Source organism: Canis lupus, chromosome 3 (genome assembly GCF_011100685.1).
Source record: "Canis lupus familiaris isolate Mischka breed German Shepherd chromosome 3, alternate assembly UU_Cfam_GSD_1.0, whole genome shotgun sequence".
NCBI lineage: Eukaryota > Metazoa > Chordata > Mammalia > Carnivora > Canidae > Canis > Canis lupus.
Window position 1 is genome coordinate 61,397,691 of NC_049224.1, and position 22,069 is coordinate 61,419,759.

Here is a 22,069-nt window from a genome sequence, read left to right on the forward strand (position 1 = left end):
CCCCATCTCACATCTAAGACCAGGGTCAGAGGGCCTAGCCCGATGCTTCCCTTTCATGACAAGGGAGGAATGTCAGGAACCTGCACCACCAATTCTGGAAACTTCCCAGCACCCTTCCCTGTGGAGCCATGACCATTCCCTCCAGCTCACTGAGTCATGGAAATGGCACACAACTTCCCCCGGGCCACAGGCCCTGTTGGGAGGAAACATGGAAACCCCACGGCGACCCACCAAGGTGGGCATAACACGGCCCTGAGCACCTGCACCGTGTCAAGACAACAGAAGCAAGTCCATGGTCAGGAACAGCCCACGACAGACACAGCACAAGAGAAGGCACTTCATCCTTCAGAAAAATAATGTGCATGTTAAAAATAGAATATTAACAATTTTAAACTATTTACATAACTTAATGGGTCTTAAGAAGCAGTGCAGCCAGTAAACCCATGTGGGGGCCTTGCCGGCAGCCTGACAGGTCTGAAGGTGGAACAGTCCTGCCACCCCCAGGACTCGCTGGCAGCACGGTCCCCAGGCACAGGGCAGCGGTGACCCCGGACAGCTGGAGGCTGCTGCAGGGCAGAGGCAGGCAGGGTGGGACACTCGGCATAGGTGGGGCCTGGTCCGGCCTCGCTGTGCTTTGGGGATATGTGTTTTCCAAGGGCAGGCCTGTCATCAGTCAGGTGGCCACCGTCTCCAGGGACTGGGAGGGCCCCTTGCGGCCCAGAGCAGTGGAACCTGGTCTTCAATCCCCCCGGGGCCCCTGCAGCCCAGACGCCGCACCGGGGCAGGTGACGACCACAGGCTGCCTGACACCTGGACGCATGGCTCCTCCCGACGTGCTGGAGGTCCAGAGTGGCTTACTGAGGCCGAAGAAGGGTCGGGTCTGGGCCCCCGTGGCCGGTGGGGCGGGGAAGGGTGAGGACCGGCTGTGGCCACCCTGCAGCCAGGAGGCCACCGGCCCGGAGCTCAGACCTCCGTGGGCGAGGCAGAGGACGGGCTCCCTGGTGCCCTCGGCTGCTGGCGACAGAAGCGAGGTCGTGGTCGTGGCGGGGCTGGGGGGTCCTCACCGCGGGGGCCCCTTCCTCCTCTGCTCCAGCTCGGGCAGCCGCTGCTCCCGGGTCTGTGCGTGCTGGGCCCCCACCCTGTGGGCTGCCTCGGTGGCCGCGATGTCGATCTGTGCGTAGCGGGAGGCCCCGGCCCCTGAAAGCAGCCCCGGTGAGCCGGCCGGCACCCCCACCCTCCTCCAGGGAGGCCCCTGGCCCCCGCCCCCGCAGAGCCTCGGGCTGGGAGAGGTGAGGGGATCCGGGACGCGAGCCTGGGGGTGGGGGGCAAGCTGGAAGGAAGGGGGCCCCGCCCCAGGGGGCACGGCTCAGCAAGAGCAGAGACTGGGGGGCCCGGGCCACCGGCGCCCGGAGGCAGCCCCCCCACCCATGGGGACCCACCTCGGATCCCGGCGCCGGCCCCCTGGAGCTCCAGGCCCAGGTACAGCAGCTGCGTTTTGGAGGAGGGGCTGACGGGGATGTTCAGGTAGGGGGGCGCCTCGCTGCTCGGTCTCCCGGGCCCCGGGGCTCCTGTGCCGAGAAGGGCAGTGCGGGTGGGCGACCCGGGGGACCCCCCCGCAGAGAGCTCCACCCCCCCGCCCCCACCCTCTGGTCCTGCCAACTGACCATCTCTGGCCCAGCACTGCCCACCCTGGGGTCCACCCGCCTTCCCCCCAACACCGCACCACCTTCTGCGCCCCTTCACCAGTGAGCTTCTAGAAACCCTGGGCCCCTCTCCCCCCACGCCCCTGTCTGCTGCCACAAGCTAATCCCTGCTGAGCTGCCCTCACGGATGCCCCAAGGCCTGCTGCCGTCAGCGACCCCACTGTTCCGTCTTCAGCCCCCCTGCCACCCACCCTCACCCTCTCGGTCCTCCTGGGTCATCCCCATGCCCACCCCAGCTCCGGGCTCCAGGGACCACCTCTAGACCCGCGAGTCTCCACAGGAAATCCCTTCCCCCAAGTGCAGGCCCTCCATGCACAGTGACACCTCCATGCACAGTGACACCTCCTCCAGGATGGCCCCAGGCACCTCGAGTCCTCCCCTGTTTCCTAGCAGCAGATTTCACTGTGCACCCCCTCCTGGGGTATATGGGAGGTGCAGCACCCAGGGCACCTGAAGACCTGGCCCGGGCTGGGCTCGGGGGGACTTCATAGTGGGCCGCCTGGCTGTGCACCTGACCACACTTCCCCACTGGCCCGAGAGCCCAGCACACCAAGGCCACAAGGAAGGAGCCCAGCCGTGGGGACCAAGGGTGACGTCCTGCTGGCTGTTCTCCAGAGGCTCCCCCACACCCCTGTCCTCAGGGTCCCCCGGGCACAGCCACATGAGGGTGGCCAGCTCTGCTGCTCAGAATAGATCAGGGATCAGATAGAGGGTTGAAGCTGCAGGGGACACCCTGTCTCTGAGCCCCTGCGCAGGGGTCGAGGGAGCCTAGCGCAGGGCCAGGACCTCAGGAGGCAGACCCTGTGTCCCTCAGGTCCCCGTCCCACCACAGGGCACCCACTGCCAGGGGGCGTCTCCTGAAGGTCCTTATGGTGCCTTCCCCCCTGTGCCCTTAGCTGCCGCAGCAAGGCCGGGGGTGCAGGGCACACTGTACTGCCTGCTTGCTCCCAGTGAGGGGGTGAAGGCCACAGAGCCCGCACCCCGGCCAGGGCCAGAGCCAGACCGTGGCCAAGTGGAGCCAGATCTCATGAACCAAAGCCAGTCACATGGTTCCTGCCCCTCCCAGCCTGGGGGCCCAGGAGACCCACCCCCCTCCTTACACGGTCCCTGCAGGGCAGGGCCCCCTCAGGATGCTGTGCCCACGTCCCTGACGTCAAAAACAGGACACTGATGCCCCGGGAAACTACTGTTACCAAACATTCCTGCTGCTGACCCTGCAGGGAGACCCTCCGGCCAGTGCAGGGGTGTGGGGCTCCCAGGAGCGGCTCCAGACCCCGGCAGAGTCTGCACACAGGCAGCAGGGGTGCTCCAGGGGCACAGAGCCGGGGGTGCTCCCTGATGAGGAGGTGGCCCTGCTGCAGAGCGAGGGAGGGAGGTCCTCGAGGAGGGAGGCTGGAGGCTGCTGCTGGACACGGGGTGGGCAAGGCCGGATGCGTTGACCCCAGGGAACACGGGGAGGGCCCTCTGGACACTCAGCTTCCAGGCCAGGCTTGGGGCCCTGGCTGCCTGTTCGCGCACGGCCCTGGCCAGCCAAGGCCCGGCGCTGGGCTTCTCCGATTGGCAGCTCAGCGTGTCCTGTGCTCTCATCAAGCCAAGAACGGGCTGCTTTCCGCCTCTCAGCTGTGAGGCGAGGGGTTTCTGTAGATCTACCGCACCTGCAGCGCCCCGAATGCAGCCTAGGACAGGAAGGGGTGCAGCCTTGGCAGGCAGAGCAGGGCGAAGGCCCTCTCCCCACACCCTCCCCGGGCACGCCGTGTCCACCTGGGCTCTGCACACCCATCTGGACACCAACAGTGTGAGACTCTCCATCAAGCAGCCTGGAGGGGACCTGGGCACACAGAGGGGCAGACGCAGGCCCTCGCCCATGTACCCCGAGGTGATAGGCAGAAGCACCCAAGAGAGACACTTAGACCAGTGAGGCCAGGGGAAAATCCAAGCAGACTGCCTGGAGAAGGAGGCATGTGCCAAGGAATAGAGGACGAGAAAGAAGGAAGGGCAGAGGCAGAGGCCCGGGTGCAGCGGGGAGAGCCCTCAGGGGCTGAACCAGGACCTGAGGGGAGGCTAGGAAGGACGTCTGGAGCTGGTTCTAGGGCTGGAGCCACGTCTTGCCCAGTCCACAGCCGGCAGGGGAGGAGGAAGCAGGGGAGGGGCTCCCTCCTGGCCTCCATGTCTAAGCAGTGTTCGTGGGGGCAGATCCCCCTCACCCTCCTCCCTCCCGCTCCTTCAGGTAGAGCTGCTCCCAGCCTTGCTAGAAGCCGGAACAGAGCCGAGGACAGAGGAGCACAGCCTGACCTCTCCTGCCTTCCCGAGGCACCCCCGCCGTCACCAAGGCTCTGGCCGCACCACCCCAGGCCCAGTTCATCCCCGTCTCTGCCGGACTCAGGCCCCACTTCCCCAGACCCTGGCCTCAGTGGAAAGAGAGGGTCTGTATCCTCCAGTAGATCCTGACGCCTGGGCCCCCGTCCCCTCCTGTTCCTGGGGGCCCACCCGCTGTCTGGGTAAAAGACCTCCACAGGGCCCTAGGGGCAGCCGAGTGGACAGCAGGAGGAGGTGTCTGGGACCATCCGGGAGTGGGCGTCAGGGGATAGGTTGCCCTGGGGTGGAGCTCAGTGCCCCATCCTGACCCAGAGAACCCAAGAGCAGCTTGCTGGGGCTTTCCTGTGGACCCGGCCTGCCCTGCCCGCCCCCTCCTGCCCCCAGAGGTCCACTGCAGGTCAGCCTGCAGGTCTGGCCCCAACAGGTGTCATGTGTCTCGAGAAGGACAGAGGATCTGAGCTCCTTAGGGCCCCCAGTCCTAAGGCTAAGGCCCAGAGCTGACCCCTGAGCCTCCCTGACCCCTCCACCCTGCCTAAGGCCAACCTTCCCCAAACTTCAGCTTCCCTCAACCCTCCAGGCCCTCCCCTGGGCAGCAGCCAGCTTCTGCCCATCCTTCACCTTCTAACTGAGCTTGGAGACCTCAAGTCTTCCCCTCACTCCCTGCTCATCACCAGGACCCCTCAACCCTGTTCTCCATCACCTCAAGGATGGGGCTCCCCGCCGCAGGCCAAGGCTCCGAGGCAGCCTGGCCCTGCCCGCTCCATGCACACAGCCCTCCGGGCTAGCTGGCCACGCTTAGCCACCCTGTCCTCATCCTCCGACTGGGCCTGCCCCGCCCCTGCCAGGGCTCCTTCCGGCTGCACTCTGTCCCCCGACCCCACAGCCACCCCTCCCCCGTCCATGTCACCTTCTGCCCATTGTCTCCATCATGGCCACTAACACCCGCTGCCCCATCTGCTGCAGAGCCTCTGGCTAGGCCATGACTGCAGTCGCCATGCCCCCCACTCCCTTGTCCCGAGGCCACACGGGAGCTGGTCCCAAAGCTGGGGCCTACCTGAGTGTGTCATCAGAAGGCCGGGGGGTGAGGCAGCTGCTCCCTGGACCAAAGAGAACATGTGTCAACCTGTCCATCTGGACCCCGTTCCCCTTGCCCCAGCCTGACCAGCAGGATACTAACCCAGCTGCACCCAGGTCACTGGGGGCCTGGCTGCCTCTGGCGGACCCCAGCCCAGACTCCTCATCTCCCAGGGGGCCCCGTACCCACGTGTCCCAGGACCCCCAGCTGGCAGCCCTGACCCTTGCTTGCCCTCTTCTGAGCCCTAGGCTAAGTCTGGGCCTCCAAGGTCTACTCAGGGCTGTGCAGAAGGGGGTGTGGCTGTCAGGTGCTCAGAGGTTGGAGCAGGTGCTCCCTGGGCCCTGCGGGCCCCGCCCCACCAGCACCTGTGGAGGTACCCACAGAGGCCATGAAGATGAGCCAGGACCCCCTGAACTGCACAACGGCCTCTTGGGGGGGCCTGATTAGAAGTGCAGAGGGGCCTGCAGGAGGAAGGGGCCATGGGGGCCTCAGAGCTGAGGACAGGATCTGATCAGGAGGGAGGGACAGTGGCCCGTGGCCAGCAGGTTCATTGTCACCTGGGCCTGGGCCTCCCACAGCCCTTGGGGGATGCCTCCCTACCCCCGCCCCCATCCCCACCCGGGCCCAGGGCAAGTGACTGAAGCGGATCCAGCATCCCCAGCAGTCTGGGGATCACAGGCTGGCGGCAGGGCCTTGTGAGGAGCTGGGAACTGGAATGGGGGTGTGGAAACCCCAACCCTGCCCTGGGGGCCTCTGCTTGATGCCCCAGACTCAAGACACAGCAGCCTGACCCAGGTCCTGGCCAGGCCCAAGGGACACACTGAGCTGGTCTAACCCATCACCTTCCTAAAGGAGCTCTTGTGCAGGCCCGGGACCTGGGCAGAGCGTGTCTAGCCCCCCGACCCCCCGACCCCCCGACCCCCGACCTAAGGGCCCCCAGTCTGGTCGCAGACCAGAGGCCGGCTGCCCACCGGGAGCCCTCACACACAGGCCTCTGAGGTACTAGAGGAGATCACCATCTGCCCACGGGAGCCGCGGAGCAAGCGCCAAGGGCCCACGGCCCCACCACAGCCCGCACCTGCTTCCGGGGCCGCTCCTGCGGGCACAGCATCAAAGCCAACGCTGAGCATGGGCAGGGTGCAGCTCAGCCCATTCCCCCTGCTGGGGGCCAGGACCCCAAACTCCAGGTCTGGGCCAGTGGGCTGCACACGCCCTGGAGAGACAAGGCAGCAGGACTCCCAGCATGGATCTGCCCACTCTGCTTGCGAGGGGCCCTGGCAGGGGCAGACGCCACCCCACCTCACTCATGGCGCTAGCAGCTCGCAGCCTTATTACTTTTGCAGCCAGAGGCTGGGGTGCCTCAGGGGTGGAGGTGACAACAGTGGATCTAATGACCGCTGCTGTGAATAGACATCTACTGCCCACGCGCATCTATCACCTCATTGGACCCTCTCCATGTGCCCAGGGAGGTAGGCATCCTCGTCTACGCAGGAGGAAACAGAGGCTCAGAGAGGTGTAGAAACTTGCCTGAGGCCACCCAGCTGGCGTGGCGGGGTGCCGCTCAGCCCCCAAAGCCTGGCTTTCCTCACGCTACAGTTCACAGGCACCCCACCCAGAGCTCCCAACTCGGCCTCCACAGAGCTGGCCCCCCAGCAGGGTAAAATGGGAGTGATAGGGCAGGGCGGGGGCCCCTGGATGTGCAGGAGATGGGAGGTGGGATCCCTGGAGCTCGGCCACCCAAATGGGGAAGATGGAGGGGGGCTCCAGGCTCAGAGCCAGGACTCTCACTGGCCCAGAAAGCAGTGCCCACCCTCACTTGGACATGGGAAGCCACCTGCCTGAGCCCAAGTGGTCTCCAGTGAGCAGAGAACATGCCACACATGTGCACACACACACACACGTGTGCATCTGTGCAAATAGCATACACACGGACATCACACATGTGCGATGCACACACCACACACAAATGTATGCATATGCACAAATGCACATTCCTGTGCACGCACCACACATGCACACACGTGTACACACACCGTGCAGATGAATGCAGCATCTGTACACACTACGTACACACACACACAGGTCACACACCACGCACAGTGCACACACATGCAGCTGAATGCACACGTCACACGCGAATGCAAGTGCGCACGCACACACGCCCCATGGGCTGTCGGGAGCTGCCTCTCCTGCTTCAGGCCCCCAGTGCGTTCAGGCTCAAGGCAGGCTACTAGGCGAGGCCCCGTGCTGCCCCCTGAGACCCACAGGCTGGAGACAAAGGCCCCGCGGGGAGGGCCTGGCGGGAGGTGGGGAGGCTAGCAAATGGAAAAGGAGAAGATGGTAAGAAAAGAAAATTTTATTTCCAATCTAAGAATGTATTACAAACAGGTCCGATTTTAAAAATGTAAAAGAGCAACAAAGGTCTTTAGCCGACGGTAAAGGTACAAAGCAAAATATTTACAGGTGAGCCGTTGGCCCCCTGGATGGGGGCGGGTGCCAGACAGCGCAGGACGGCGCCAGCCCAGGTCCCGAGCCGCACGGGCACCGGCCCGCCTCTTGGGGTGCACGAAACTGCAGAACAATGTAGGAAACCAGGCAACGCAGCTGCACCCCATGCAGGCGAGCAGACAGGCCACGGAGGGCGCCGGAAGCAGCTCTACTCCGGGCGACCCACGTGCCTCCAAACGCAAACGGATGGGCCTTGGAGCCCCAGCCCCTCTGGTCCTGACCCCTAGCCTTGCAGCTCAGCCAGGAGGGTGGAGGGGGTGAGGCGCAGCTTCCAGAGTTTTCCCAGGGGCCTCCTGGTGTCACCACCTTGCTGCCTGCCCACCCCTGGCCCGGGAGCCTGCAGGTTGAGGAACAGGCTGGTGGGTGAGCAGTGGAGGTTCTTGAGTCATGAGACCCAGACCCCACAAGTCCCTGCGCCTCCTGAGCCTCAGTTTCCTCCCCTGTAAGACGGGCCACCCGTGGCGCTGCTTCACAGAGGTGTGCAGTGGACAGGTAAAGCTCGTCCTACATGCACCGTGCCACGCTCCTGTCCCGGGAATCTGGGTCTGCAGCTGCTGCAGAGGAAGCTAATTTTTAGCAGATGACCTGACTGTGCACCACGGAAGGGATGTATCTGAGAAGTAAGAATGGCCATCCAGCGGGTAGGCAGGGGAACTGGACGGGAGGTGGCTGCGGCCCGCGAGGGGCCTCCCAGCCCTGATCACCCCGAGGGCCTGGCTAAAGCCGGCTGGGACACAGCACCAGCCTGGGTCCCCTGCACCCCATCCTCAGGCTTTGGGACTGTACACGCCCCCAGCCTGCTCCACCCAGAGCTTCCCACTTTCCAGAAGGCACTTGAGCTGCAGGCTAGTCGCCCTCTCCAAGTCCTGGGGGCCCTCCCTGCAGGCTCCACTCCCCAGAGGGCAGCCTCTGGGACTGTCACCCCTCCCCCCAGGCCCTCCCCCCTGTGCCTCACCAACAGCACCGAGGGCACCCTTTCCCCTCCCCGCAGCAGCGAACCTGAGCTGTGGCTCTCAGGGAGGGGGGTTTACCTTGAGTCCTCCACAGGCCGGACAGGTGGAAAAGAAAGCTGGAGGAGGCCCTGCATGGGGGCTGCCTGCCTCCCAGGTCTCGACAGGGGCCTCGCTGCCCGGGCCCTCCGCCACCTGTCCCCGCCGCCTCGCGCCCAGGCAGCCGGAGGGACACCCCGCGGACATCTGGCCACCCGAGTCCCCGGCCCCACCATCGTCCAGGCTGCCCTGCACAGCCGAGGTCTGGTCCCCGGGGGCCTGGCGCAGGCTGCGCGGCGTGTCATAATGGTGCCGCAGGGCCGTGGGCACCTGGTACTCGGCTGTCCCCGGCGGGCAGGCGCACAGGCTGGGCTCGCACCCCCCGGCCGCAGGCGGCAGGCTGAGCAGGGAGCCGAACTCGTCGCCCGCGCGCCACACGTCCAGGCTGCTGCCGGCGCAGGAGGAGAAGCTGCCCGAGTACGAGGAGTGGCTGCCCGTGGCGATGCCGCTGTCCGATGAGCTCTGGCGGCCGACCTCCTGCAGCTGCCGAGGCCGCAGCGGCTTGGGGGGCGGCCTGGAGGTGCCCGGCACGGTCTCCGCAGAGGCCTGGGCGGCGGCCAGCCCTGGACCCTCCTGCGACGTGCTGGCCGAGGACGAGGAAGGCTCTGGCCATGCGGTGAGGCGGCCGCCGGCGCTGACATCCGAGTGGCTGGCCTCTGAGGAAGAGCTGGACAGGCTGCGGTCATCCCCTAGACAGAGCACAGGGCGGTCGGGGTGTTGACACTGCTCTGGGGGCTGGGGTGGGCTCAGGGAGGGCTGAGGGCGACATCGGCCGAGGGCCAGCACTCTCCAGGCCCCCATCGCCCCCTCCCCAGCACCCCCCCCCCCCGCCCCCACCCAGAGGCTCCTGCACAAACCAGCTCACCCGGGTCAGGCCCCTCCTTGAATACCAATCTTTCACACACACACACACACACACACACACACACACACACACTGCACCACCACCACCACCACCACCACCACCACCACCCTCCCGCCCCCCGCCCTCTCTGGAACCCACGTCCTCCCGCTGCCCCCTTGGTCACTGCCCTCTGGGAATCAGAGGATCACGGCTCAGTGCCAAGAGGCTCCTTACTTCTGGGGACAGGCTCACAGTGCACCCCACCAGACTGGACTGGCAGCAGTAGAGAGGACAGACAGGCCCCACAGCATGGCTCCCCCCCACCCCCCGCCTGGCAGCAGCCCCTTCTGTCCAGTTCCCAGCAAACAGAGAGTCCTCGGGCTGCCGAGGAGGACCCTTTTGTCTGGGCACCAAGGGTAAAGCTGAAGCCCACAGGAGCCCACAGCCTTACCCAGGCCACAGGGCTACTGGGCAAGCAGAATTTGCACCCAGCTCTCCCAGCTCTCCCAGCTCTCTGGCAGCACCACTCATGATGTTTGTGGCATCATGAGTGAGGGGAAGAATGAGTGAGCAGAGAGGAGGAAGGAATGAATGAGTGAGTAGGAGGGAAGGAATGAAGGAGTGAGCAGGAGGGGAGGCATGACCAAAAAGCAGGAGCCTGGCTCAGGCCCCATAGCGGTGGCCCCTCCCCACAGCAGCAAGGCAGCCCACCTACCTCCTCCTCCCCCTCCTCCCCCACCGTCCCTCCTCCCCTCCTCCCTCTCCTCTCCCTCCTACCCTCTCTCTCTCCTCCCCCACTGCACCCTCCTCCCCCACCTCCCCTACCTCCCCCACCTCCCCCACCTCCCCCACCTCCCCTACCTCCGCTACCCAGACGACCGGCGTGCGACAGGAGGCTGAGCCGCTTCTCCAGCCTCAGGGCCTCCAGGGCCTCCTGGGCCACACGTTCCTCTGCAGCGGCAGGACCCCCGGGGCTCGGGTCTGCAGCAGAGAGGAGAGTCAGGAGACGTGGCCTCCTTGCTCCCACCCAGGGCCCTCGGCCGCGGGCGCCACCCAGGTGTCACAGTGAGTGAGTCCAGCACCACCAGGGCCACACATGTGCTGGGGGTTGGGGCTCACGGCCATGGCAGGGCCCCGGGTGACGCCCTCCCCTGCAAGTCCCAGCTCCTCCCCAGCCACGGGGCACCAGTCTCAGGGCACCTGCCCCCTCCAGATCCCCCAACCAGCAGCCCATATCTGGTGCCCCAAAGCCAGCAGGTGTTGCCCACGGTGGGGACGCTGGCATTGGATGGACTCTCTGAGCCCCTTGTCCACATCTACAAAGTGGGGGTGTGGAGAGAGTGCATCTCAGTCAGGGCAGGACCAGGACGGGGGCGCGCAGGGTTGTGCTTAGGGCAGAGCGGACGTCGGAACTCTCATCTCTCCCCTCCTGACTGTCTCCCCGTGGGTCCAGCTGAGCAGGTGTGAGCGCAGGGGCACCCCAGAAAGCCCGGGGTGTGAGGCTGCTGACCCAGGAGAGGCCACCTCGCAGGAGAGCCCGATCATCACAGGGCCTAGACCCAATGCCACCCAGAGCCCCACCAGCCTGTCCACACCCTGCCTTCACGCCTGTCCCACTGTCCTGTCCACACCCTGCCGTCTGCACGGACCGGTGGCTGCCAGGCAGGAGGGCGCCAGCAGAGGGCGCCACCGCACCACCCAGCAGAGCCCAGCTGGAGAAGAATGGGCCACAGGAGCCACCTCTTCAGTCCCCAGCCCGCCCCCAACCCGTCCCCCCAGGGCCCATGTGGGGTGTGGAGGTGGCGTGAGGGATCTGCTGAGCAACGGTGGACCCAGTCCTTCCCAGGGGCCCTGAACGACCCGCCCCCTGGCTGTGGCACCCGTGCAAGGAGACCACAGACGCGAGCTCACTGACCACTTGCCACGTCTCCCACCTGGACAATGTGACAAGTACCACCTCCCTGGGCTGCGGGGAGTACCAGCGATCCTGGGTACCACGCACCCGGTGAGCCTCTAAGGAGGCTGTGGGGACAAGAACCAGCCTCTGTCCCTCCTGGGCTGTCCCTGAGGGGCCAGGACCTCTGGGATCCCGCCCTGCTGGGGCCCCACAGTGCCCAGGATCTCGGGGGTCCCGCCCTGCTGGGGACCCACAGTGCCCGGGATAGCGTGGCCCCTCCGGCGTCCGGCTCTGTCCTGCCCAGGGCTCTTGGAGAATGCGCCCCAGCCACAACCAGGGAGTGGGGGCAAGATGAGGGGAGCTCAGTGCAGCCTCACACCCACCACCAGTGAGACCCCACCCGCCACCCACCACCTGCCACCCACCAGGCAAGCGCACAAGGCAGCTTCCAGCCAAAACACAAACTCCACCTGGGTCCCGGCTGGCTCTGGCCCCAGCCCACAGTCCCAGCCTCGTGGGGCAAGACCCCACACCAGTCCAGCTCAGAAGGTCTCCGTGGGCCCCACTCGGGGTCTCTGGCCTCCTGGGGCCCCACCTGGTACAGCCAGAGTGTGTGGGTCCCAGGAGCTGTGACCCCGTGGAGGAAGGGCGAGGACGGCGTGTGCTGTCCCCTCGGGAGCCCGGCGGCCGATCCCTCCCCATGGGCAGCCTGGCTGACCCATCAGTGGCCCCCCGGCCCCTCCCCGGCAGGCCACACTCCCACACGCACCTGGGAGAACCGGCCGCAGCCCGAAGGGGCCCTTGGTCGGGGAGATGCCGCGGACAATGCAGTCGAACAGGAAGCTGATCTGCTCTCCCTCGGCCGAGGACAGGAAGAAGACTCCGGCCCCTGCAGAGGGAGGCCAGACCCCGTGTCGGCCCGGCCCCAGCATCCACGGGGCGGGACCGCTGCAGAATGGGCCCAGGGGCCACCAGATGGAGAACGCGGGAACCCGGAGCGAACCCTGCACACGCGGGGGTGGGGTGGCGTGAGTGTCCCCTGAACGCCCGGGAGGAGCCTGTGCCTGGCCTGGGGAAAACCCCACTCTGTCCTTCAGGCCCACACAACTTGTCGCAGCAGCGTGGGCACACGTCTGGCCATCGGGCCTGTGCGCACCAGCCCACCCAGGCAAGCTTGCTGTGCGCCAGGCCGGCTGGGAGGAGGCGTCCCACCCTGCTGGCCCTCGGTCCTCTCCGTGGGCCTCCACTGGCCAGGACGAGGAGCCGGGGTGCCTCAGGAGGACGCGGCCCCAGGAGGAGGCCGGGAGGGGGTTCCAGCTCTCTCACATGCCCAGGCTCATCAGAAGCAAGGAGCAGGTCCCCTAGCGTGAGGTTCGCCTGCCAGGAAGCAGCCAGGGGGGCCTGGGTCTCAGCAGGTGCCCCCCGACCCGGTCTCCTGGCTCGGGGCTGCTCCGAGGGCGAGTGTGTGTGTGAGGTGGGCCTGCCCCCCACAGGAGGTGGCCGCGGGCTGCAGCCAGTGATGCATAGTGCCCACCTCACAGACCCCCTTCCGGGACCTGTTTTCGGGTGGGAATCGTGCCCAGAGGCCCTGGGCCAGCAGAGGGCAGGCCTCGTGAGTCAGCACAGCCCGGGGGTGGAGGGGGGAGGCCTCCTGCTGGGCCGGAGCCCCGCCAGGGTGAATGAAATCCCGCACCACCGCCCAGTGAATGGGGACACCGGGCCACGTGGGGCTGCATGCTCGGCTGGCGTCACCACACAAGAATGCCTGCGAGCCCTGCCTCGTCCGTTGCCCAAAGAAAGGCACGCTGGCTCCCGAAGGGCAGGTCCCGGGGCGGCCCTGCAGGCAGAAGGGGCTGCAGGGGGAAGGCTTCCCAGTTACACCTCTGTCACCCGCCAAGGCCACAGTGGCTCTCCTGGGGTTCTCGGGGGGTGCAGCACCCTGCCCTCTGATCCACCCACTCAAGGCCCCCCGAGGGTGTCCGCACCTGCTTAGAGACCCCAGAGGGGGCCGAGAGGGACAGCAGCCCAGCCGGTGGGCCGCCCGGGCATACCCCAGAGCCTCCGCTGCACGGATGGGCTGGGAGCTGCTGCCCTGCGGTGGTGGTGGCGGTGGCGGTGGCGGTGGCGGTGGCGGGAGGGCAGGGGAGGAGAGGGCCGCTCCCCGCCGCCCCGCCCCAGCAGCCGCGCCAGCTCGCACAAAGGGCCGGGCCTCTAATCCCGAGCTTACAGTCAGCTGGCAGCGGCCGCGGCACAACCAGTCCCCCGACTATAAAAAACCACATTACGAAGCAAGGGGAGCCGACAGCATTCCACCAGGCGTCTGCTGGGCGTCATGCTCCCCAAGACGCAGCCGGCAAGGCCTGGGAGCATGGCTGCCGCCCCCATGCAGATCTGCGAGCTAACCACAGAGGTTCCCTGGGGACGGGTGGCCCGAGCCCCCACGTGAAGCCTCCAAGACACAGCTCGCTGACCACTGGCCGGCCCTCTGTGGGCTTCCCTCCTGCACCCCAGGCTTTGGGGACACTGGGAGCTCCCTAAGTGGGGGCAGCTCACCCAAGCTCTCCACCCAGGAGGCCACCACTGGTAATGTCACCTCAGCTGTCCAGACTCCACGCACCTAACATCACTATTCCCAGCCCCTGACCCCTGATGGTTCATTTGGTGCTGCTAGGAGGGAGCACCTCCTCTGAGATGTACCCTGTGATCCTTTACTCTGCATGTCCCTTAAGTGGATGCTGTCCTGGCTGCCAGGCCGGAGTCTTATAGGCACACCACTTCTGAGGCATCCTGGCCCCAGTGCCTCAACCAGGGCCGGGGGCCCGGGGGACCCAGGCACTCAGTGTGGTAGAAAGAGGGAAGCAGAGACAAGCGGGCCTTCCCCTAAGAGAGTGTTCTTTGAATCTGTTTGCTTGCCTGTTTGCAGGGCCGGAGGAACTAGAGCCTGGCCCACTTTGCCACAAGCTCACCTCCTTCCATCCTGGTCCATAAAGCCCCACCCTGGGGCAGGATCCGTGCCAGAGGCCATCCTCCAGGCCACCCACCCACACCACTGACTGAGTGACCCGTCCACCACATTCAGCAAGGACGAGCCATCCCCGCCCAAATCCCCGACCCACAGAACCATAAGCAGTGAAACAGCCGCCAAGTGCTGCGCGATCATGACATGGGGAGACAGGGATACAGAGGAGCGAAAGTCTGCTGAGCAGGAAGCCAGCGGCTGCTGGGGTGACAGCCACCTTTTGCTTAGGGTAGATGCTGTGGGTTCCCGGGAGCTGCAGGCAAAACTCATGGGCTTTATAAATGCAGTTAGTCCCTAGGACAGCATCTCCAGCACAAAGGCCGATGCACCCCACGGAAAGAGTCCCCAGCCCTGAGAAAGAAGCACTTTCCATCCACACGTTCCATGCACCCAGTTCCTTGGGTAGATTCCTGTTGCAAGTTAATCCTGGTAACCACCAGCGTCCTGAGCTCTGCCAATGCTCAGTGTCCCAGCTCCGTGGAGACTGAGACCGGATGGTGAAGTCCTAGTGGGGACCGAGCGCCTGCAAGCATCTGGAGAAGGTTCTAGAAAGCTCTGTCCAGGCAGCACCAACCTGGCTGGTGCTGGACTTTCACTCAGAATGCAACTGACCCGGGCCCCTGGGGTATCATTTTGCACAGGGCTTCCTAACGGAGCCAAACATCGACCAACTGGAACTTCATTACTCTCTGCCCTTAGTTTTCAAGAAAGGACCGACGTTCAAGGAAACAAGTTCATTCGAAATCAAGTTTTAAATTTCACCCGATCATCTCTCCCACCAGGAGGACTGACTGAAGACCAAACAGCAGGATGCAACAGGTGTCAGCGAGGACATGGGGAGAGAGGAGGGCCAGGACATGGGGAAACCAGAACTGAGTGGTTCTCAGGGTGCGCTGCTGGGGGGCCACCGAGGAAAACAGCACGGAGGGTCCCCTAGAACTCACAAGCAGAGTCACCCGACGACCCAGAGACTCCAGACCTGGGTGGGGGCGGACAGATACCATGTGACCCCACCTCTGTGAGGCCCGCAGAGGCGTCAGATCCTAAATACAGAAGGTAGGCAGTGGGGGTCAGGGGCCGGGGGTCAGGAGGGTTGTGTTTGCTGGGGACCGAGGGTGGGGACGGCTGCAGGACACTGAATGCGCTTCAGGCCTCTGACCTGTACTCTCAACAACGAGTAAAAAGCAGATTCTCTGCCTCATATATTTTGCCACCGTAGACACAAACAAAGCACCCTCTCGCAGGCACCACCACACGAAGCAGCCTGCACTGCAGCCTTGCAGCCGCCACCCCTCCGTGCCCGGAACATGCCCCAATCTCTGTGACACCACCCCCTGTACACACACACACACGTGTGCACACACAAACACACGGTGGCTGGCATGCCGTCATGTCTGGACCGTCCCTTGAGGCCACACTGCCCATTCCCCAGGGGCAGGGGGACACGGAGCCTTCCCCTTGGGCCTTCCTGCCTGGGAGGAAACAGAGCAGAGCAAAGCCCCCTAAGGAGGAAGCCCGGGCGCTGCTGACAGCCGGTCCCATCCCCACTTCACCTGGTGCTGGGCTGGCCCTGGGCTGGCTGGCGGTGCAGTGGAACACGGAGTGCCAGATCCCAGAGAAGTCACCAGTGGCTCTGCGCCTCGCCTTCCCCATCTGCAAAATGGGGCTGGTGCCCGTACCTCATGGTTGGTGTGAAGACAGGGGAGCACAGAGAACTTCAAGCGTGGGACCCCTGCGGTTACTGCTCTCCACGCTCTCCCTGCCCAGCCTACGCTCTCCCACCATGTGACCTCCGTGTCCAGGTCGTCATCCTGGACACTCAGGGCACCCAGGACCAGCCTGGGAGGCCAGCCCCTAGTGAGTGACAAGGGATTGACGGATTCCAGGCTCACTCCCACCTCCAGAGTGGAAGATTCCCAGCAGAGGGGTGGAATGGACCCCAAACCACCTGAAATGTGACTAGTGGTCTAGACCCAGAGGGCAGACTTGATCTCCTTGTAGGAAACTGAAACCACCCCCATCAAATGACCCCAGTTCATAAATGTCCCTGAACATGCTGCCAAGTGGAGGGGAGCCCGGGCCTTTGCTGTTCCCCACCCCACCCAGGATGCCTCCCCGTGGGCAAAGCACTGGAGCAGGCCCGGCCCAGGGCAGGGGCTCCATCCTCCCGGGACCCTCACCCCAGCAAGCACTCTTCCTTCTCCCGCCCACCCTAGGCTGGTCCTCCCTCTCTCCCCATTTCAACCACCACCTAGTTAACATTCCTGCAATTCCCAGTGACCCCCCTCTCACACATGCTGCTGACTCAGCCTCAGGCCACATCCAGAGCTTTCTCACGGCTGCCTTCATGCCCCCCACCTCAATCCCCATGGGCATCTAGGGCCGAAGTCATCACCCTGAACACAGATCTGCTGGTGGCACTGTGCTGCTCAGGCTCCCTGCTACTCTGGGAAGACAGAGCATACTCTGGTCTGCATACTGGGCTTCCTCCTCCTGCAACCTCGCCTCTGCCACCACCTCCTAACGGGGTTCCTGCACACGCCATGCAGGTCACGCATCTGTGCTGGGGTCAGAGACCAGGGCTTCGGTCAGCTCTGTCAAGACCACCCAGCATTCAGACCACAAAGTCCAAAAGAGGCACCAGAGGACTTGTCAGAGGTGGATGATGCAAGTGTTTTAAAGGCGCAGCAAGAGGGGTACCTGGGGGGCTCAGTGGGTGAAGCATCTGCCTTCGGCTCACTTCTACGGCTTCCTGGATCCTGGGATGGAGGCCCACATCGGGCTCCCTGCTCAGTGAGGAGTCTGCTTCTCCCTCCCCTCTGACCTCCCCCTATTCATGTACACACAGTCACTCTCTCTTTCACTCAAAAAAATAAATAGATATAGATAGATACGCAGCAAGAGTTCCTCCTAGCTTATGGCGTCATCCTTTACTCACTTAAAAAAAGTCATTTAAAAAGGCCCACCATGGACAGCCTGATGGTTCAGCAGTTTAGCGCCACCTTACGCCCAGGGTGTGATCCTGGTGACCTGGGATCGAGTCCCGTTGGGCTCCCTGCATGAAGCCTGCTTCTCCCTCTGCCTGTGTCTCTGCCTCTCTCTCTCTCTCTCTCTGTCTCTCATGAATAAATAAAAATCTTTTTAAAAAAATGCCCACCAGGGATCCCTGGGTGGCGCAGCGGTTTAGCGCCTGCCTTTGGCCCAGGGCGCGATCCTGGAGACCCGGGATCGAATCCCACGTCAGGCTCCCGGTGCATGGAGCCTGCTTCTCCCTCTGCCTGTGTCTCTGACTCTCTCTCTCTCTCTCTGTGTGACTATCATAAATAAATAAAAAATAAAATAAAATTAAAAAAAAAAAATGCCCACCATGTCCCACGAGGCTGAAGTGATGGACTGCACCCAGAGGAACCGGGCACTAGTGGAGGAGGGGCCAGCACAGATGGCCGGCACATACAACGAAGGGGGTACATTTTTGACAGCCACTGTCCATGACACTCCTCTGCCACAGGCTTGGGGACCTTTCCACCACCTGCTGAATTCCTCAGCATGCCAGGACCCTGACCTCTTACAAATGCAACTAGCTCATGTAAACAGGGAAATGCCCTTGAAATGACCTTGACAGGAGGACCAGCCAATGCAAGGGACGGAGATCTTCTCTGGGCCCCGTCTTAGAAACTTCCATTCACCCTTAGGCCCAGCTTGCATGCCCCTCCCCAAAGCCTGCCCTCCCGGGGCTCTGGGCGGGGACTGCTTCTCCCATTCTCTGTTGGTGCCCCAAATCCCTAACCACACACAGTGGGCCACCACCGACCCAGAGACAGAGGATCAGGCCACGCTGGGAGACCCTGGACTCCCACCCAGCAAGCCTACTCCCATCTGACACTGAGCAGGCCATTGTCCACATGGAGGCCACAGAGAGAAATGCCTATCTGGGAGGGACCCAGATCTACCCCAGGCCCCCACATACCTGGCCAGGCCCTGAGAGGACTTCAGCCACACACAACCCTGGTCATACCCACCCTGATGCCACTCCCACACCTACCAGGGCCATGACCCCTCTGCTTTGCCCTCCCGGGTCCTAACCCCATCTCCACACCTTCTAGGCACCCTCTTTACACTCAGGGTGGGCAAAGGCAGCCAGGGATCATCTCCTGCTCTCAGGAGAGCTGTCTGTGGCCAAGAACCAAGGGTGTGTGGTTCTGAGGGGCACAGGGGTCAGGCTGGGACTGTGCCAGGGGAGGGAGGGGATGCTGATTCTTTATGCCCCAGACCTGCCAGGGCCTTCTGATGATCCCAGCCCAGCTCTCTGTCCTCCAGATGAAATGTGCCCAGGGCCACAGGCCCATCATGATCCAAATTCTAAAACCTTCACAGTCAAGGTGACCCACGTCATGGGCTAAATGGTGGTCCCCAAAGGATAGGTCACATCCCAAACCTGTAACTGTGACCTTATTTGAAACAATGGTCTTTAACCAAGTGAAATGAGATGAGGTGATCCTGGATTATCTGCGGGTCCTAAATCCCACAGAGTCGGAAGAGAAGTCACAGGGAGATGGTCTGTGACAGCAGAGGGCAGGCTGGAGTGGGCAGCCACAAGGCCAGGGCCATCTGGAGCCACCAGGGGCCAGAAAAGGCGGGAAGGGGCCTCCTTGGAGGAGCACAGCCCGGCCCACACCTTGATTGGGGATGCACTGGGAAGGAATTGTTTTTATTGTTCTGAGGCCTCAATTTGGGGGAATTTGCTACAGCAGCCCCAAGACCCTGACTCACGTGCCTGAGGGGATGCCCAGGGCCTGACCCCCCGGTGGTCCGACCACATGTGCAGGCGTGCACGGTCCCTCCACCCCAGCCCTGTATCATGTGGCAGAGCACCTCGCACCCCTCCCCGTGAGAGCCTAAAACCCAGCTTCTGCCGGCAGAGCCCTGGCAAACTTGTCCCTGGAGAACAGAGCCCAGCGGGACCCGCCGTGGGGCCACCCAGAGGATCTTCCACGGCGGCCTCTGGGGCGCACGGGGAGCAGCTGGGAGACTGAATCCCAGGGTGCCTGCACCCCTGGGCCCGGCCGGCCCAGCTAGCACGGGAGCAGCACCCAGCCGGCCCCACAAGGGCTCCCTGGGGCTGCTGGGCCTCCCGGAGCCACGGCCCGATGGCCGCAGCGTCTGCAGGAAGGAAGGAGCCCACCCACGCCGGCTCGGGATCATGAACTCCGAGGTCCTCTTACGTTACAACCGGCAAATATAAGGTGTCTCCGAGGAAACGGGTCCTCCTGACTGGCCTCCCTCAGGGCACAGCCGGTGCCACCCCCAGGAGGTCTGCACCCGTCTTCAGGTGGCCGCAAACAGTGCTCCCCCTGCCCGGGCCCCCACATGGGGGGATCTGGGGGGGGGAGGGCTGCCCCAGACCCAGTGCACCGTGGCCCAGCTCCGACTGTGCACATGGCTGGGTGCCCTGCCCCCTCCACTGTTCTGGACCGCAGACTGCTGCCACCTTGAATGTTCCAGAACAAGGTGCCCCAAGGCCACATCCCGCGGGGTGGGCGGAGGGGGAACTCCAGCTGGTGCCTCACCCACCCCTCCACCTAGCCCAGAGCAAGCACCCCAGCAGCTGTGCTTAGGCTCCCACTCGAACACCCCGGGGCCTGGCTGTGCCCCCCCAAGGCTCCGGGGCTCCCACCCCACAAGCCCGCTGCACCCCACCCCATCTGCCTGCCTTTGCTTCTTCAAACACCCTCCCCCAAGCCCAAGCCGAGGACCCAGCCCATCAAAATTCAGCCGGCTCCAGAGGTCTTGCTGCCTTGAGCAGGAATTCAAACCTCACTGCTCACTCTTTGCATCTTCATAGCTAATGACTTATGTCCTCGGAGGCAGGGCCCTGGGCTGCCCCCCAAGGCTGACCGGCTGGCACCCTGCCCATCCTTGGCAGAACAAGGGGCCAAGCCAGCCAGCACGAGCATGTGCTCAAGCGCAGAGAGACCCAGTCAGGGCCAAGGTCCCAGAGCCCTGTCGGCGCCCTCCCAAACCTGGCCGCCTCGAGCACGTGCCAGACTCTGTGATAAGCCCCTGCCACCGTCCTCTTCCCGGGAGACTGTCGGTCAGGGGATCAACGACCTTACGTGGAGGGGGCCATGACCCCCATCTGGTGAGGGTCCCAGGCTGAACTGAGATGGGGGTTCACGGCTCCCACTCAGGTCACCCTGGCCATGGGACAGGTCATCGGGAGGCCACTGGACCTCACTGCCAGCCCTGGGCAGCAGCAGAGATGGGCACGGGCCCTTCTGGGGAAAGAACAGAGGGTTCGTGCCCTTAAGCTGCCACAGGCCCAGACGTGTGCACACCCCCATGCCTGGAGAGCAGTGGGCAGGGGCGCTGGCACACCCCTGTTCCCGCAGTGGCCTGAGCTCTGCGTTCCAGGGACGGGCCGTGCCTCTGCTGCCCTGCTCCCCCTGGGGCTCAGCTCGCCAGCACCCTTCCTCCCCTGCACGCCTCACCTGGGCGTCCCCACGGCCCTCAGACCCCCCCTCCCAGAGCCTGGGGGGCCCAGCACTCAGCCTTCATCTGCAGCCTCGGGGCAGCTCCCCGCCTGTCCTGAGGCTGGTGTGGGAGCTCAAGGACCCCACAAGCTGGTGCACTCATGAGGGATCCTTGGTCTATGCACATTGCACATCCTTTCCCCTTTTTTCCTTTCTCATTAAATCCTACCATTAGTGGCTCTGAGGCTCTGTGATCAGACACAAGACCCTGCATGGGGTCAGGCAGGCCTCGCTCCGGGGGTCCGGGCACCCCACGTGTGGGCTGCGTGCTCCTCCTCCCACCCTTGGAGGCCAGGGCCAGACAGAGGCAGCCGGAGGTCTGGGCTCAGCTGAGCGTGGGGTCTTGGGAGACACAACCCTTCCCCGCCACGCTCCCCAGATGCCCGAGAAGCTCCAAGGTGTGGGTCTGGGGGGAAGCCAAGCCCAGGAGCAGCCTGAGGTCCGGGGCACCCATGGCCCCACATACTTACAGTACCCACACCTGGTCCCGCCTTCAAAGATGAATCCATTGGGCACAGCCCCATAGCGCCGGAGGTCGGACAGCTTCCACTGCCCCATGACAGCTGGAGGGATGTCCCTGGCCACGACAAGGACATCGTTGCAGAGGTGAAGCGTGGCAGGGCCGCTTTCCAGTTTGGTGCCAGGCGCCACTGTCACGTGGAACCTGTGCACTGAGGGCAGGGGTGGGGTGAGAGGGCATCACCAGGAGCAGAGGCCCCAGGGGTAGGAGGCAGCTCCCAGGGGTCCGCCCCCAACACAGGGCTGTCCTGCCCCCCTGGCCGGCACCTGCTAGCCCCTGGAGGCTGCATCCAGCTCTCCCACGAACTGGACACTGCTCTGCTTCAGAGGCAGGCAAGTGCCCAAAGGGGCCGCCGTGGCCACCCTCCCTGTCCTAGCCAGCCGGGCCTGGCTTCAGGGCGCCCCCGGAAGCCCCCACTTCAGGCAGCAAACACTCAGAGGTCGAGGTCAATGATATTGTAATGATTATTTTCAACAAATAAAAATTAATGCAAAAGTCCATGATGAGCGAGGTATCAAATGTTTAAACAAAAACAAAGCTGGTCAGGGTTGCTGGGGTTGGGTCTGGAAAGGAAGGGGAGGGCAGGGCAGGCTCAGAGCCCGTTTTTA

At 64.0% G+C, this 22,069-nt stretch overlaps 1 protein-coding gene across 8 annotated transcripts in view; it reads right to left on the reverse strand.

Annotated features, from left to right (window-relative positions):
* Positions 1-344: 344 nt before the first annotated feature.
* The window catches only part of DOK7 (docking protein 7), a 30,790-nt gene continuing 9,065 nt past the window's right edge, over positions 345-22,069 (reverse strand). For 3 of the 8 annotated variants that reach the window (XM_038533177.1, XM_038533175.1, XM_038533176.1), the window contains exons 4-7: positions 21,412-21,518; positions 12,162-12,396; positions 10,357-10,476; positions 7,435-9,340 (exon numbers count right to left, since the gene is read on the reverse strand). In XM_038533177.1, the coding sequence (XP_038389105.1) occupies positions 8,616-9,340; positions 10,357-10,476; positions 12,162-12,396; positions 21,412-21,518 (1,187 nt within the window). In that variant the 3' untranslated portion in view covers positions 7,435-8,615. Of the gene's footprint in view, positions 1,198-1,439; positions 1,569-4,846; positions 4,867-5,069; positions 5,117-7,434; positions 9,341-10,356; positions 10,477-12,161; positions 12,397-21,411; positions 21,613-22,069 lie in introns of those variants that run through there. The other 5 variants (XM_038533182.1, XM_038533178.1, XM_038533180.1 and 2 more) reach the window with 5 other exon arrangements.